Source organism: Chrysemys picta, chromosome 2 (assembly GCF_011386835.1).
Source record: "Chrysemys picta bellii isolate R12L10 chromosome 2, ASM1138683v2, whole genome shotgun sequence".
Taxonomy (NCBI): domain Eukaryota; kingdom Metazoa; phylum Chordata; order Testudines; family Emydidae; genus Chrysemys; species Chrysemys picta.
This window is the reverse complement of record NC_088792.1, coordinates 48092602-48107540: the sequence shown is the minus strand read 5'-3', so window position 1 is coordinate 48107540 and position 14939 is coordinate 48092602. Positions and strand designations below refer to the sequence as shown.

General features: G+C 39.1%; 1 protein-coding gene across 17 annotated transcripts in view; it reads right to left on the bottom strand.

The window, feature by feature from the left end:
• The window catches only part of VPS50 (VPS50 subunit of EARP/GARPII complex), a 174644-nt gene that overhangs the window by 124093 nt on the left and 35612 nt on the right, over positions 1 to 14939 (bottom strand). For all 17 annotated transcript variants that reach the window (XR_010598256.1, XR_010598255.1, XM_065583100.1 and 14 more), the window contains 2 exons: positions 13347 to 13429; positions 1322 to 1364 (listed from right to left, as the gene is read on the bottom strand). Coding sequence is in view for 15 of the 17 variants with exons in the window: in XM_065583100.1 (XP_065439172.1) it covers positions 1322 to 1364; positions 13347 to 13429 (126 nt within the window). In the remaining 2 variants the exon portion in view is untranslated. The remainder of the gene's footprint in view (positions 1 to 1321; positions 1365 to 13346; positions 13430 to 14939) is intronic.

Here is a 14939-nt window from a genome sequence, read left to right as displayed (position 1 = left end):
TCTAGTCTGACCTCAAAGCAGAAAGAACCAGAGCAAATACAAAATATTGGGTTTTTCACCTTCCTCCCAGCATTGTGGAAGCACTGGTGGGGTAAAGACAACTAGGATTTGGAAATCTAATATTAAGAGATATAGAAATGTGCAGTTTGTTACAACTTGTGGCCACTGTCCAGTGTGGATAAAGGCTAAAATGGCCAGCTCCCACAGATAAATGAGACCTGAGATTTCACTGGTAGACCCTGCACTGGTAAGGAGGAAGAGAAGCCTGAACTCTTTGCAGACAAAGATCCCTCTTGGTACTCGTCTCTATCCACCTGAGTCCTGGGTGTAGGGGGGTAGGCGAAGAGGTCCACCCCAAGTTACTGGTGATTTGGTTAGAGCTTAGTAACCCCACACCAGACTGAGTTAAATGCCTGGTATGAGAGATGGGTGAGCACATACCATCCCTACCCACTGTTAAGCTAATAAAGTTGCAGTCTACCAGTTAAAATCCATTCCAGGCTCTGTCATTCACCTGTGTATCCTGAACAATCAAGAGCTTGAGTGTTAATCATGAACTACCTGTGAATCACTGCTGCTTCAGCAGAATTTAATACAAGGCAGGATTTACTTTACAAAGCAGCGAGGGAGAACGTAGAGGTGAATGCAGCCCTTTCAGCAAATTAATTCAAAATTTGTTCAGTCGGATTAACACAAGATGAAAAGTTAGTTGCTAATAAGAATCTTGTCAGGTAGGAATCCGTGAAAGAGAAGTGGGAATGTGAAATCTGAGTGAAAACAACAACAAAATATGCCTAGCCTGTGTTAAAAGGGAAAAATAAAAGCAACACCAACCCAACAAGTTTTTTAATCATTCCCGCACAGAATGAGACCATGGAGAAGAAACCTATCACTAGAAGAAAATAAAAGGAAAGTTGTGTTGAGGTTTTAATTAGATAGAAGTGAAAAATAAAAGGGACCATGAGGAAAAAAAAAAATTAAAAATACTCTACACACTAACCTGACTTTCCACAAAGTATATAGAATGCTGTATCCCGGATAAACTTAATTCCTTTCTGACTGCTTTAAAATTAAATGCTGGCATAAACTTTAATTCAATATAGGGCCCACAAGTATAGCTATCATACCACTGTGAGTTTAACTCTGTGCACACAATTCCATATGAATTGCAGTGTCTAAAGCATTACAGAGAGACAACATTTTAAAGTAATTCGTATGTACAATAACTGCTAACGCCAAAATATTTGAATTAGGAAGTCACAATAAACATCAAAATGTAAAAATATTCACATATTATAAAAATCCAAACACTAATTCTTACCTCTATTTGTTCCAAAGTGTCTTGCAGTTTTGAATTCAATTCACTAGCAAGAAATTAAAATCCCGGTATTACATTGTGTTTAAAACCAAACTAATAACTCACAGTAATGTATCACAGCAAGATCGCTGTTCTAAAAAGTGTATGTTTGTGTAACATCATGCCACTATTATAATCCATGCTATCTTTCTAAAACCATTCATCTACCATTAAATACAGTGCAAAGTTTAGTGCAGTTACACTAGTAACACCATAGTTATGATGGAAGAGACACTCCATTGGTTTATCCAGTTGGCATCAGCTATTATTGTAGCACATTTATATTGCAATAGTATCCGGAGACTTCTATCAGGAATCAGGACTCCACTGTGCCAGATACAGAGGGCACACACAACACCACCTCTGCTTTCAGGAGCTTATGAGCTAACAGTGCTGAATCCTGCAATCTGATCTGCAAAAGTGAACCCCTGCACCTACACAGAGTCCCAATGAAATTAATGGGCACAGAAATTCCCAAGCACAGATCAAATTGCAGTAGGGTGACCAGATATCACCTGTGAAAAAACGGGACGGGTCGGGGGGTAATAGTCGCCTCTATTAAAAAAAAGTCCCAAAAAACGGGACTGTCCCTATAAAAACGGGACATCTGGTCACCCTAAATTGCAGGATCAGGGCCTGAAGATGGTGATATATAAAGGTTAGTGGGAAGACAGATGCATTTGGACATGCACACTTTCGAAACACATTTTATTATAGGTTGAGAAAGTATAAGTCAACTATTCCCATCTATTCCCTACACCTGACATTTATAACATGCAAATTGCTAGCTATTTAAAAGCACTAACAATATTTAACAAAATTCATCTTTGGCAGAGACTAAGCATGAAAAATTTAAAGTTAGAGTAAAAAATTATTTCTGATTTAAAAATACTACAGAGGTAAAATAGTTCCAACAGAAAACAAGATAACAGTTATGTTGAAAGACTCAATTAAGGATAGGGTATCTTAGAAAGTGACATATGCAGAGGAATATCTTTTTACAAGAAAAAAAATTGTTCTCCACATGAACAATGCTGTTCTCTAACTTGAGGAGATTTGTACAGTAGTAAGAAATGTTCCATTTGAATACGGTATACCCTGGAAACAGTTTTAGTTGAGCTGGTGAGCAATCTCCTCCTGACTATGGACAACGAACAAACATCCATTCTCATCTCAAGAGTGGCCAATTTATAATAGCTATATTTCAGCCAGGTTGGTAAAAGCTTGCTTAATGGGGTTTCCCCTAGAGGCACCTGTCAGAATAGAGAAGAGTCATAAACTTAATTTTTTTAGGCAAGTCACCTCCAATGCAATATTCCATCAAGAAAGCTCAGCAAGCTGCAATCAGCACAGCCAATAGAACAGAGGGAGAGACAGATGGACATCTTAGCAGCATCAAGTACTCTGTCTCGTCAGTACAAGAGAAAGGGGGTAGAAAATCTTTCAGCATTTCATAATGTATCTGCATAAGACCAAAGTACTAAGGTTGCATGGTCTTTGTAAACTGGTATAGTTACTTTTATCCAGAACTCAAAAACCTCTGAGGGCAAAATCCTCAAATACTGATCCTACAACTTCTAGAGAAATGTGATCAAAAGTGTAAATGCTTTGAACCTATCAAGTGATAATTCCCCAGGGCACTTTCAGCAGCCAGATGCAGAATATCGTTGTAAATGATATTCAGTAAATGATCTAGCATAGTACAGTAAATGTACAGAAAGCCAAGAGGGAATAAAAAAAACCTCAAAAGACCTCTTAAGAATCTGTCAGGTTTCCTTCTCTATGATATGCTTGGGAGAAGCCTCAAAATAGGGAGGGGATATTAACAAGAACAGTTCTCCATCCATCCAAGTGAATCTTCCTTGGGTACAGATATACACCTCTACCCCAATATAACGCGACCCGATATAACACGAATTCAGATATAACGCGGTAAAGCAGTGCTCCGGGGGGGCGGGGCTGCGCACTCCGGTGGATCAAAGCAAGTTCAATATAATGCAGTTTCACCTATAACACGGTAAGATTTTTTGGCTCCAGAGGACAGTGTTATATCGAGGCAGAGGTGTACATATCTGTTTCTTGTCCACAGGAAGTAAGTAATATTGTGAAACATAGACTGAGAGGGTAAATCAGAAAAAATGGCTGCACAGGTGTTTTGTTTCTGCTCTTCCGAATAAAGACATGCAGAATAAGCCTGTTTGTTTTCTTTCAAAATTTAAGGAGATTTCATGCTTAACTGATCTTACCAAACTAAGCCTTTAACAGCCTTTTTAATTTCAGAACAGCCGGTCTTTTGGACTTAAGGCACTGGCCAGCAATAAGAGAACATATTTACTGTTTAGCACTTCTCCTGCACAATAGCTATGCATGGTTCTTGGCAATACAGATGAAGTACCTTCTCCAAAGAGCTCACAACCTAAGTTCAGACAAAAAATAAGGGATAGAGAAAGCACAGTAAGATAATGTGATTACTTGAGAGACTGATGTCTTAAGGGTATCTATTTTTCATTATATTTTATTTTAAAATGTTTAAGAGGATGTAGTTTATAAACTTCATTCAAGTACTGGATTTTGAAAAGAGACTTAGAAAAGTCAGAAGGCATCGGGGTTAGTATCAGGAAAGGGATTTAGCAATTGAGAACGGTGGGAAGATAGCACGGGAAAAGGACACAAGGGAAGCAACCAGCTGAACAAACAGGGCACAAAGAGGGATAAAAGGAAAGCATGCAAGCATGTTTCTGTGGCCTGCTTGGGTCACCTGGAGTGCAGCAACACATTCCTCACTACCTGAATCCAGGGATGTAGACAGGCTGGGGTTTACAACTTCAGAGACCACATCAAAACGACAGCTAAAAAGCATGGCGTTCTAGCCAGAAAAGGAAAGTTTGGACTGGACTGTCTTACCACAGGAGGAGCATTTACTGAACTCTTATACATCAAGTCTCTCTTTTTTGCTAATTCCAATTTCTAGTCCATTACCAATCCTCCCTCTACACACACACACACACACACACACACACACACACACACACACACAAAGAGGGAAGGCTTAGCAGCCTTCTACTCTGCTATTCTACTCCTTTTGTCCAGGTGTGACATAAGTGACAACACTTCAAATAAGAGAATGATTTGTTCATTCTGGGAGGGTGGGGGACATTTACATACTTAGGGTGATAATCTCATCTCACGCTGGCATATTTATGCCAAATAAAAGGGACAGAGCAAGTAAAGAGGCACTCCTAAACCCACATACTACTGAGGAAGGATTCCCCCAGTGCAGACAATGCAGAGACAACAAAGATGCCATCCAAGAACCCCCTTGCAAGCCAGAGGGCCATGTTAGGGAAACTGCCTTAACTTAGACCGGCAGCCCTAAAGCTGTATAATTTCCTTTGGGGGCCTCTCCAGATCCAAAGAAGCCCCGCATGAGGTGGGCACAAAGTGGCTTAAAGCTCTTAGAGGCATAGAATGCACTTACCAATAGCATATAAAGAGTTTGCACATGTTGGAAGAAATTTGGCTAAAAACAGCAAAGCTATTAACATTCAAAAAAAGGACTCCGATTCATATGCAGTTTGTGAACACATGGAGCAATCACAACAAGGTAAGTAGCTGTGTTAATATCAGTTATTTACACATTAACAGAACATCACACAGTAGGAGGATTCTATGAGTTCATGACAGCTTTCAGATTAAATTAATGCACTGTTAAGATTTATCTGACAAATTTGGGTTTTTGTTGCTTTTGTTTTTAAATTAGATGAAAAACATTGTTTTCCAACATTAAGATTTGAAACGCACCATTTCCAAGAGGTCTCAAGAAAGTTGAGCCACCAGAAAACCTGCACACACCTCTGCTGCGCGCGAGCACACACACACGCCCTTCCTTAAACATGTACAGTTATTACGGGAAATTTTATCATAGGTGCCCTGTTGTCAGCAACCCCATTCCACCCATCTTTTAAAATTTTGCTTTTGATATTAAAGGATGCTCTTTTGAAACAAAGCTCCAATAGGACAGAATTATAGTTGCTACATCTCTACCTCGATATAACGCTATCCTCGGGAGCCAAAAAATCTTGCCGCGTTATAGGTGAAACCACGTTATATCAAACTTGCTTTGATCCACCGGATTGCGCAGCCCCGCCCCCCCGAGCACTGCTTTACCGCATTATATCCAAATTCGTGTTTAGCGGGTCACGTTATATCGAAGTACAGGTGTATGTCTCAATTGTATTTCCTGACTTTCATGCACTTCACTTCTTAACAGTGCTCATATGTATGTACAGATATGGTTAAGATCTCTTAACTGACTGAGGAGAAAACCAGGGGAAATGAATTTTCAATAGGAATCTAGTTTCTTATTTCCATACATTATATAAAAAATGAGTCCAAGTGACAAGAAGAAAAACTTTATTTACATTTATGATGTGTCAGCAAAAAGGAAGTAGCTCTGTATCAGTTTAAGTAGTAAGGGCATCTGACACCTAATTTTTTCTCTCTTTTTTGCAGCAACATCACAAATGGAAAACAAAATTTATATATTATATAAAAAGCATGAAACCACAATACTGAAAACTCCATTGAAAAAATCATTTGTTTTCCCTGTAGAAAGCAAACCATTATCAACCTGACATTAGATTTATGAATTACAACATCCATTTATTAAAAAATATTGTATGCATATTTTACAATGTCATTTCTGACTCAACCATTTATTAATTATTATTATTATTTATTTTGCCAGAAATGCATGAGACAACTTTGGGGAAAATTAGCTGAAATGTTTACCTTGGTAGAAATATAGGGTGGAGCAGGATAGTTAAGGCAGGGATTGTTTAAATTTTTCACAACTGAAAGTTAAACTGCCAGCTTGGCCATAGATTACAACTAATTTGCTTAGAAACAGACTACAGTCTTTCATATTATTAATACAGTGGGTGGCCAGCAGAAAGTACTGATCTGAAATTCAAGTAGGACTATAACATGAGAAGGGGGGGGTCTCAACCCCTCAGAGGCAATACTTTTAATATTAAAGTGAGAGGCTGCACTGTTGATTTCAGTGGGCTGTATTCAGCAGCACTGGCCGAAAATATTTCAACAATTTTTTTTCTGTCCAAAAACGTCATTTTTGTCTAAACCAAAGTGTTGAACGGAAATGTATCAGTTACCATGAAAATTTAGTCTGGAAGGTTCTCAGGTCCAGGATGGAATTTCTCATCAAAATGAATGTGAGAAAGAAACCCACCCCAGAATAGCTAATAGCCTTGCGGTTAGGGCACCCACTGGGGATGTGGGAGAATCATGTTCAAATCCCTGCACTGAATCAGGAAGAGCAGGGACTGAAACATGGTATCCCACCTCCCAGGCTTTTTGGAAATGAAGTTTAAAAGGTCTCATTTTCATTCCGCATCAGAACAAAAACAAGTCTTTAAATCTCCACATTTTTCACACAATGAAATTATTTTCTGACCAGCCCCAGTATTCATTCGATGGCCCTTCTTTTACCACCACTGTTAAGATGCAACAGAAGCTTGAGCCTTGATCCTGAAAACAGGCACGTATGAACTTTATTCACTGGAATAAAATAATTAATATATGTAGATGTTGGCAGGATCAGGACCCAGATTATTTTGTTGTTGTTGTTTTACATTCAACAGATACACCGCTACCTCGATATAATGCGACCCGATATAACACGAATTTGGATATAACACGGTAAAGCAGTACTCTTGGGGGGGGGGGGGGGGGGGCTGTGCACTCCGGTGGATCAAAGCAAGTTCAACACAACACGGTTTCACCTATAACGTGGTAAGATTTTTTGGCTTCCACGGACAGCGTTATATCGAGGTAGAGGTGTACATCTTTTCATTGTTATAGCTCTTAGAATAGAAGAAGTTTTATATATATGGGATTAAACTAAACCAAATTAAAAATAATACAAGCTAGAGTTTTGTTGTTGTTTTCCATCCTGAAGTTAAAACAACAACAACAACGAATTCCACACATACAAACATGGCAGATTTAGAGTAAGGGAGAGTTACAATTAAAAGTTTTGCTACAACATTAGAAAACACATCTAACAACCTCCGGGTTTCTCTTTCCACTTCTTTCCTCCATCTCTTTCCACATATACCATCTGAATATTGTTTAATCCATTTTTCTTATAGCTTTATCAAAAAATCTGAGATTAATAGAACATGTTTGCTCCATTTGGTAGCTATTATTAATAGGCAAGTACTGTAATGTTTCTTTTGGTACACTGTACATGACAGATCAAGAAAATAAGAGTTATTGCAAAAGGTGCTTTGATCAAGAATTTGTAGAAACATAGCATACATTTAAAACTCAATGTACTTTCTAAACCAAACGTTATAAATAGTTTTATAATTCTACTAGTCAGAATGCAGGTTTAAACTATTGTAAATGGTGAATTCTCTGTAACTTGACGTCTTTAAACCATTATTTGAGTATTTCCGTAACTCAGCCAGAGGTTATAAGTCTATTACAGGAGTGAGTGGGTGAGATTCTGTGGCCTGCAATGTGCAGGAGGTCAGGCTGGATGAACATGATGGCCCCTTCTGACCTTAAAGTCTATGACACTGGATGAATTTTATAAGAAGCTATTAACCATAATTTAGAAACATTAATTCATGACATTCATTTTATTCAGGCAATTACTCAAAACATGTTATAAGGGTTTTTTAAATCAACATCCATATAAATAATAAATAATAAGGGGTTCTTCAATCAACAGCCATATAAATCTTAAGGAGTGTGTGATAGGGTGGACTAGGCCCAAAGGCCCCGTGCTGGAGGCCGCAGGGTTCTGCCACACCCATCCCAGGAAAGGCGCAGTGGAGAGGTCCTCCAAGCAGCCTAGAGTGATTGCGAGGAAGCAGAGGGGCTGTTGGAATCGTCAATCAGGGGCCAGGAGGGCCATCTAAAAGGAGCTGCAGAACAGAGCAGCAGTTAGTTGCTGCTTGGAGCTGGAGAAGAAAGGCAGGGACTGGGGGAGCAAGAGGCTCCTGGCTGGCTGACTTATAGGACTGAACCAAAGACAGTTTGCTAGCTGGGACTGGGGGAGCAATGAAGGAGCTCCTGGCTGACTGCTGGGACTGAGTAAGGACTGAGCCCAGCCAGAGGGCTGCAGGAACACAGTATCTCCAGGGAAGAAGCCCTAGGGATATGGCCCCATACCAGGGCTGGGACTTCTTAAAGACTGAGCCCAGGGAGGGCTAGAGAGACACTACCAGAGGGGTACTGAGATAAGTCCTGGTGGACGGTATACCCTGGAAGAGATCTGTTCTAATTCACATGCAGACAGTGTGTAAGACTTGGCCGAAGGGCTGAGTCACTGGAAAACAAAACACAACAAAACCACACACCTGACAACCAACGAAAGGGGTCACCAAAACTGAAAGAACGCGGACACACCCAATCAGAAGGGGGCACTTGTGAGAGGTGGGTGCTGACCCCATTACACAGAGTGTATTTTAAGAGATGTATCCACTATGATATAACAGAGATAACATTTGGGCCTAATTGCAATAGCTGAAGCAGTTTTAATGTGTGACATTAAAGTTTCACAAGAGCTTTTTAAGAGAGTGTATTCCTGTAGATTTTTTCCCATAGCAATATAGTACTAAGGGTGTTTGAAATCCTACACTTGAGAAGTCTTATACGGTATAGACTTTCTATTGTTTAGAAACATTCAACTGTACAATCAAAGTGCTGCTTTAGTTCTGTGTTCATTATTTTCTTCATGTGGGAATACTTAAATTCATTTTTATTTAAAAAACTGCTGCTCAACTTCCTCACAATTCATACAAGCTTCATGTCTAGGTCTTCAATGCACAGAGATTAAACCAATAGCGAGATTTTAAACAATGGGAAATACAAGAAATGGGAGAAAGAGGAGAGTCGGGGCAGGGCCAGTTGCTCTCCTCAGCATTGTTCCCCTTCCCAACCGTCACACAAGCAAGACATCCCAGTCCAAAATAATGGTGATCCAATCTGTATTATCATGCAGGGCATGGACCAATCTATTCTGAACCCTGGAGGATTCATTTCACCGGGAAGCTGAAGAACACCTCTTTCAAGATTAGACTTCCATAGAACTAGGAAGATCCAAAAATTTAAGGAGCAGGGTCGAATTCCCCCACCACTTCAATGGGAGCCACCTCTGATCCCCAGAGGCATCCAACAAAAAAATTCTGGGGAAACCCCCCAAGTGGGAAGGCACAAAGTGTCTCATGTGGGGGGTTTTCCTGAACATGAGTTGATCATTGTTCGGATTACTAAGGCTTCACGATAAAACACAGAAGTACTGGACTGCTAATCACATGGATTGTGACATGGAGAACCACATGGGGATCTTGGAGTTGTTTTTTTAAAATGTGAGCCCTGAGAGAACCATAAGCTATACCTATTGGTGTGGCACTCTGTCCCCCTCTAGTGGTGACTAGGCTAACTAGAGATTGATGAGCCTGCTACGGCCTTAGCTAAGAGGCCTGGATCTTTTAACTCAGGCAGCACATGTTCATGCATTGAGATTCAAAGATCCCAAATTCAATACCCGCTGCTGACAACCCACCCAGGGTGTTACATAACTTCATGAGGATCCCAAGCAATAGAAAAATCCCAGAGTCCCATTAGTTCACTTAGCTCAACTGCTTGACAATAAGGGGGGTTGCAATATAATGTGCATATATTCCCAGATTTTTGGAGCTTGAGGGGTGCGCTGAGCATTGAGATTTGTGGTTGGGATCAGTGGCTGGAATGTTTGACTCCTCCTTGCTTTAGGGAAGGTTAGTGGGCAAAGATGCCCAGAGTCCTCCATAGGCACTTGTTAACATTTAGTATAATTTTGTGTGTGTTGCAAAAGGCACACTGTACTGACAATAGAGACAATGAAGTATTTTAAAAACCAAAGATTCAAATGTATGCATGTATGTAAACACACACACAAAATTTAAAAACACAGTTTAAAAGTAAATATGTTCTAAAAATAGAAGGAATATTATTCAATCTGTGCAGGCCAAAATTCAAAAGCGTAGTTTTACCAGATACGAACTGTACATTAATCTTTTCCACAATTAAACCTTTGTTACCAAGCTAATCCAACACAAAAATTCTCTCTAAAGAAACTTTATCCTTAGAACATATAAGGAGACCCTTTTAAGAGTGATAACAGCATAATCTTCTCAGCATGGTATTAGATTTATAATATGACTTCTGCAGTTGAACTTTGTCATCCATTATCTATAAAGTGACAGTTAATATCAATTTAAATTACAGCACTTTGCTTTACATACTTAAGATAAAGTTTTCAGCTTTGACAAAAGTTTCTAGAAAATAGAAAAGGGAAAAGTGATTCAGTGCTAAATGGTTCCTCACCAGCAACTTTCAAATCATTTATATGCCAAGTGAATTTTAAACAAGAAAATACCATTTAATTAACCTTAATCTCACAATATTAACAAAGGAAGCATGTCAAATGAACAAATATTTTAACAGTTTAATAAATCAAACTGTCTTTGTAAATATTTATAAGAAATCTCCCAATTTTTCCCCCACTTAAAGAAAGATTAAGTGGTTTGCAAAACAAATCAGATTACTGTTTGTTTTCTATATTATTTTCCACACTCCCTTTTGAAACAAGAAAAGCTAGACAGTTTGGTGAATAATCATCACTACCATATAGGACACTGGGTAAAGGGAGAAAGTAGGCCTCTCAACTAATGGAAGATCAATATCAGGCGAAGTATTACATGGTTGAGGTGCTACATTTTTTGCAGGATGGATATCATCATGGGAACATCAACTTTCCCAATGAAAATGAGACACTGTGCTCATTCTGTGGTAAAGATTGGTCCATGTTGACCCCACCTCCACCATGAATGAGAAGGTAGAAATGAAGTTAGCTTGTACTCAAGAGTCAGAGAAGGAAGATGAGCACTACAAATCCAAGTGGAGGCACAAATGATCATGGATAAGGAACTTAGACTATTGTACATGGAATTTCTAATGGCTGCTTTCTGAAGTACTTCAACTGATTTAGGCAAGAGCTTATGAAATTTTCTCTTTGGGCTGGTCTACACTGGGGGGGGGGGGGGGAGAATCGATCTAAAATATGCAACTTCAGCTACGCGAATAGCATAGCTGAAGTTGAAGTATCTTGGATCGAATTACCTGGGGTCCACACGGCGCGGGATCGACGGCCGCAGCTCCCCTGTCAACTGCGCTACCACCACTCACTCTAGTGGAGTTCTGGAGTCGACGGTGAGCGCGTTCACGGATCGATATATCGCGTCTTAACGAGACGCAATAGATCGATCCCCGATAAATCGATTGCGACCCGCCAATACGGCGGGTAGTCTGGAAGTACCCTTTAAATATATATTTTATAAAATCTAGACAGACTTGTCCAGTAGTTTCTAAACCCTGAAGCTGCACTCACACATAGCAATGAATTACCAAATTAAAATATGTAATGTTACATACTTTGGCTTCTTTGGCAGTAGCTTCTGGTCCTGAATGTGCATTCTAAATGCATAACTCCAACTGAAGTCAAGAATTACTCATAATTACTTCAATACTGCAATAATCCCCATATATGGCAGGAGGGAAAGTGGGGAGGAAAGAAGCCAGAGCATTAATTTTAATAAATCCTGGCCTGATTGAAGTCCATGGCAAAACTCCCTCCAATATCAATGATGCCAGAATTTCACTCAGTTTCTAATTTTTTTTTTTTTTTAAATTAACCACTTTCTCAGAAACACTGACGCACAAAAAAAACGTTAGTCATTCAGTGTCCTACGTTCCCCAAAAGAACATGAGCATGAGGCACACTACAGGGTGCTGTAGTGAACAGGGCACTGGGGTAGGACTTAGGAGTCTCTGGCACTGCACTGCTACGTGACTTTGGCCAAGACACTTCACTCTCTGTGCCCGTTTCCTCTCCAGTCGGTTCACCTGTTTTGTCTATTAAGATTGTAGACTCTTGATGGTAGGAACCAACCTCTAACTATGTGTTTGTACAGAGTCTCAATCTCAGCTGGGGCCTTCAGGTGCTAACATCTACAAATCACAACAGCTGGATAAAATGCTGACATAGACCAATCAATGTGCAGCTCATGAAAGAAGGTTAGAATCCCTTGGCATTTTCATTACTTGAAAAATCACTGCTGATAATTTTATGATTCAGTTACACTTTTTAAACGATCTTTGAATTACTTGCCTTTTCTAACCAGATAATTAAATTGCAGCACTGGTCCTTCAGTGACACCAATTAGCCAACATTGCAAATATAGGGACACAGGACTGGAAGGAATCTCCTGGGTCATCAACTTCAGTCCATCCCCTGCTACGGCAGGCAACCCTGCCACATAATCCAGTTAACAAATCTATCAAGATCCATCTTAAAACTAGTTAGGTTGTTTGCTCCCAATACTCCTATTGGCAGGCTGTTTCAGATCTCACTCCTCTACTAATATCCAGCCTAAATATATTCATGGCCAGTTTATACCCATTTGTTCTTGTACCAACACACTCTTACAGAAATAGCTCTTCTCCCTCCCTGGTGTTCACCCCCTTGATGTATTTAGAGAGCGTAATCATATTCCCACATCAGTCTTCATTTTGCTAGGCTAAACTAGCCCAGCTCTTTTAGTTTCTTCTTGTAAGACAGGTCTTCCATTCCCTTGATTATCCTTGTAGCCCTTCTCCATACCTGTTCTAATTTGAATTCATCTTTTTTGAACATGGATGACCAAAATTGCACTTAGTATTCCAAATGAGGTCTTGACAGTGCCTTGTACAATGGCATTAATACGTCCCTATTTCTACTGAAAATTCTCGCCTGCTATATCCTAGGATCACCTTTGCTTTTTCATGACCACATCATTTTGGTGACATTTTATATTCCCCAAAACACTGCATAGAAGCTAAAAGCTAGAACCTCCTTAGGAACAAAGTGTAACTTTACCTTATACAACTGTAGTGTTTGAAAGTACTGGCTGCTTTCTGGCATTCCAAGCACAATTGAATAGCTCCTGGATAGTCCTCCTCCTTAGGAAAAAAATGCAATAGATAGCTAATGTAACTTCTGAAGCAAATATTGCAACATACATTTTTAGACTAAAATTAAATGGAACTGTATGGGAAAAAAACAATGCTAAAGAGATCTGTGGTAAGCATGCTACTTGAGAGGAATGTTTTCTTAATATATTACATCAGAGTCTGCTTTTTCCCCCCACTAACGATTACACCAATTATATATCACGAGCTTCAGAGAACTTAAGTCATAGATTACAAACGAAAAATGCAAAAGGACAATTTATAAACTATTTGTTATCAGCTACTATAATAGAAACATCATTTCAGAATACCGATTCGTAGCTACATTCTTCTGCAGGCTCAAATTTAGCTACAAAAAAAAAAAAAATGTACGTTCAACTATTCATAACCACTATAACAGAAGGACAGGACACTTAAGATCAGTATCCCAATCGTCTTTTAAAAACTGCTATACTCAGATGAAGTAAGCTATTCAGTGCCATAGAGTAAAAATATATATAAGCACTACTTTGACTGGAACCCTTAAAACGCTATGGAATAAATTCAGAGGTGAGTCTAGAAGAAGTCTAAATTTATGGAATCTATTCCTCTTTCCAGTCCTTGATCAGCTTAGACCAATTTACAGTGCTCTATATATCACCTCTAAATTTGGCCCACTAAGCCTGATGGAACTCTAAAGTCATGCAATTCACATGCAAAATTGCCAGAATAGAAGGATGTAGCAACAAAAGCAAGTAAAAGTAGGTCCCAAACAACAAAAGTAAAAGTAAATACGCCTCACATCTATTAAACAATTTAGACTCCATTACTCCCACTTACTTGAGCCAAATACTTAAATGTTATAAATTCATTGACTTAAATGGACCATTGACCAGGTGTGAATCTGGCCCACTTGTGTTTAAGTTACGCCATTTTACTCATGAATTTAGACTTGTGTCAGATTCAGAACTCGCCATGTAGGCACAATTCCAAAGCTTATAACGTATCTGAATATAGTTCTATATTTTCATGTTTCCTACACAGAGCCCTCAGATTTTTTTTAAACCCACAAAATTCAGAAGCTGCAAACTTTTTTCAAAATATAAACATGCAAATTCAGTAGACTGACACCCACTTTACTTATTTGTTTTTGCAAAAGTTATACATTAAACACCATACATTAGATCATACCATATGTCAGACAAATCTAAGTTATATAATCAGTTTTTGCAATGCCACAAGGCAACAATCTCCAAGTTTGGGAGCAATACAGCATAAGTCGTTCACAAGGCTGACCTCTTTTAGTAATGCTTATGAAATATCTTCTGCTCAAAACACTCTCCTTGAGCACCAGAGATGGTAACCTGATTCCATCACAGTTAGACTTGCTGAGCAGATATCCTTTCATCCAGAGTAAAGAAAATCCAAGGAATACGTTCTCATGGTATGCCAGGATAATGAGTGCAAGACTTCGTATTTTGATGAATGAATTCCTTAGTGTCTGTACTAACATTTACTGACA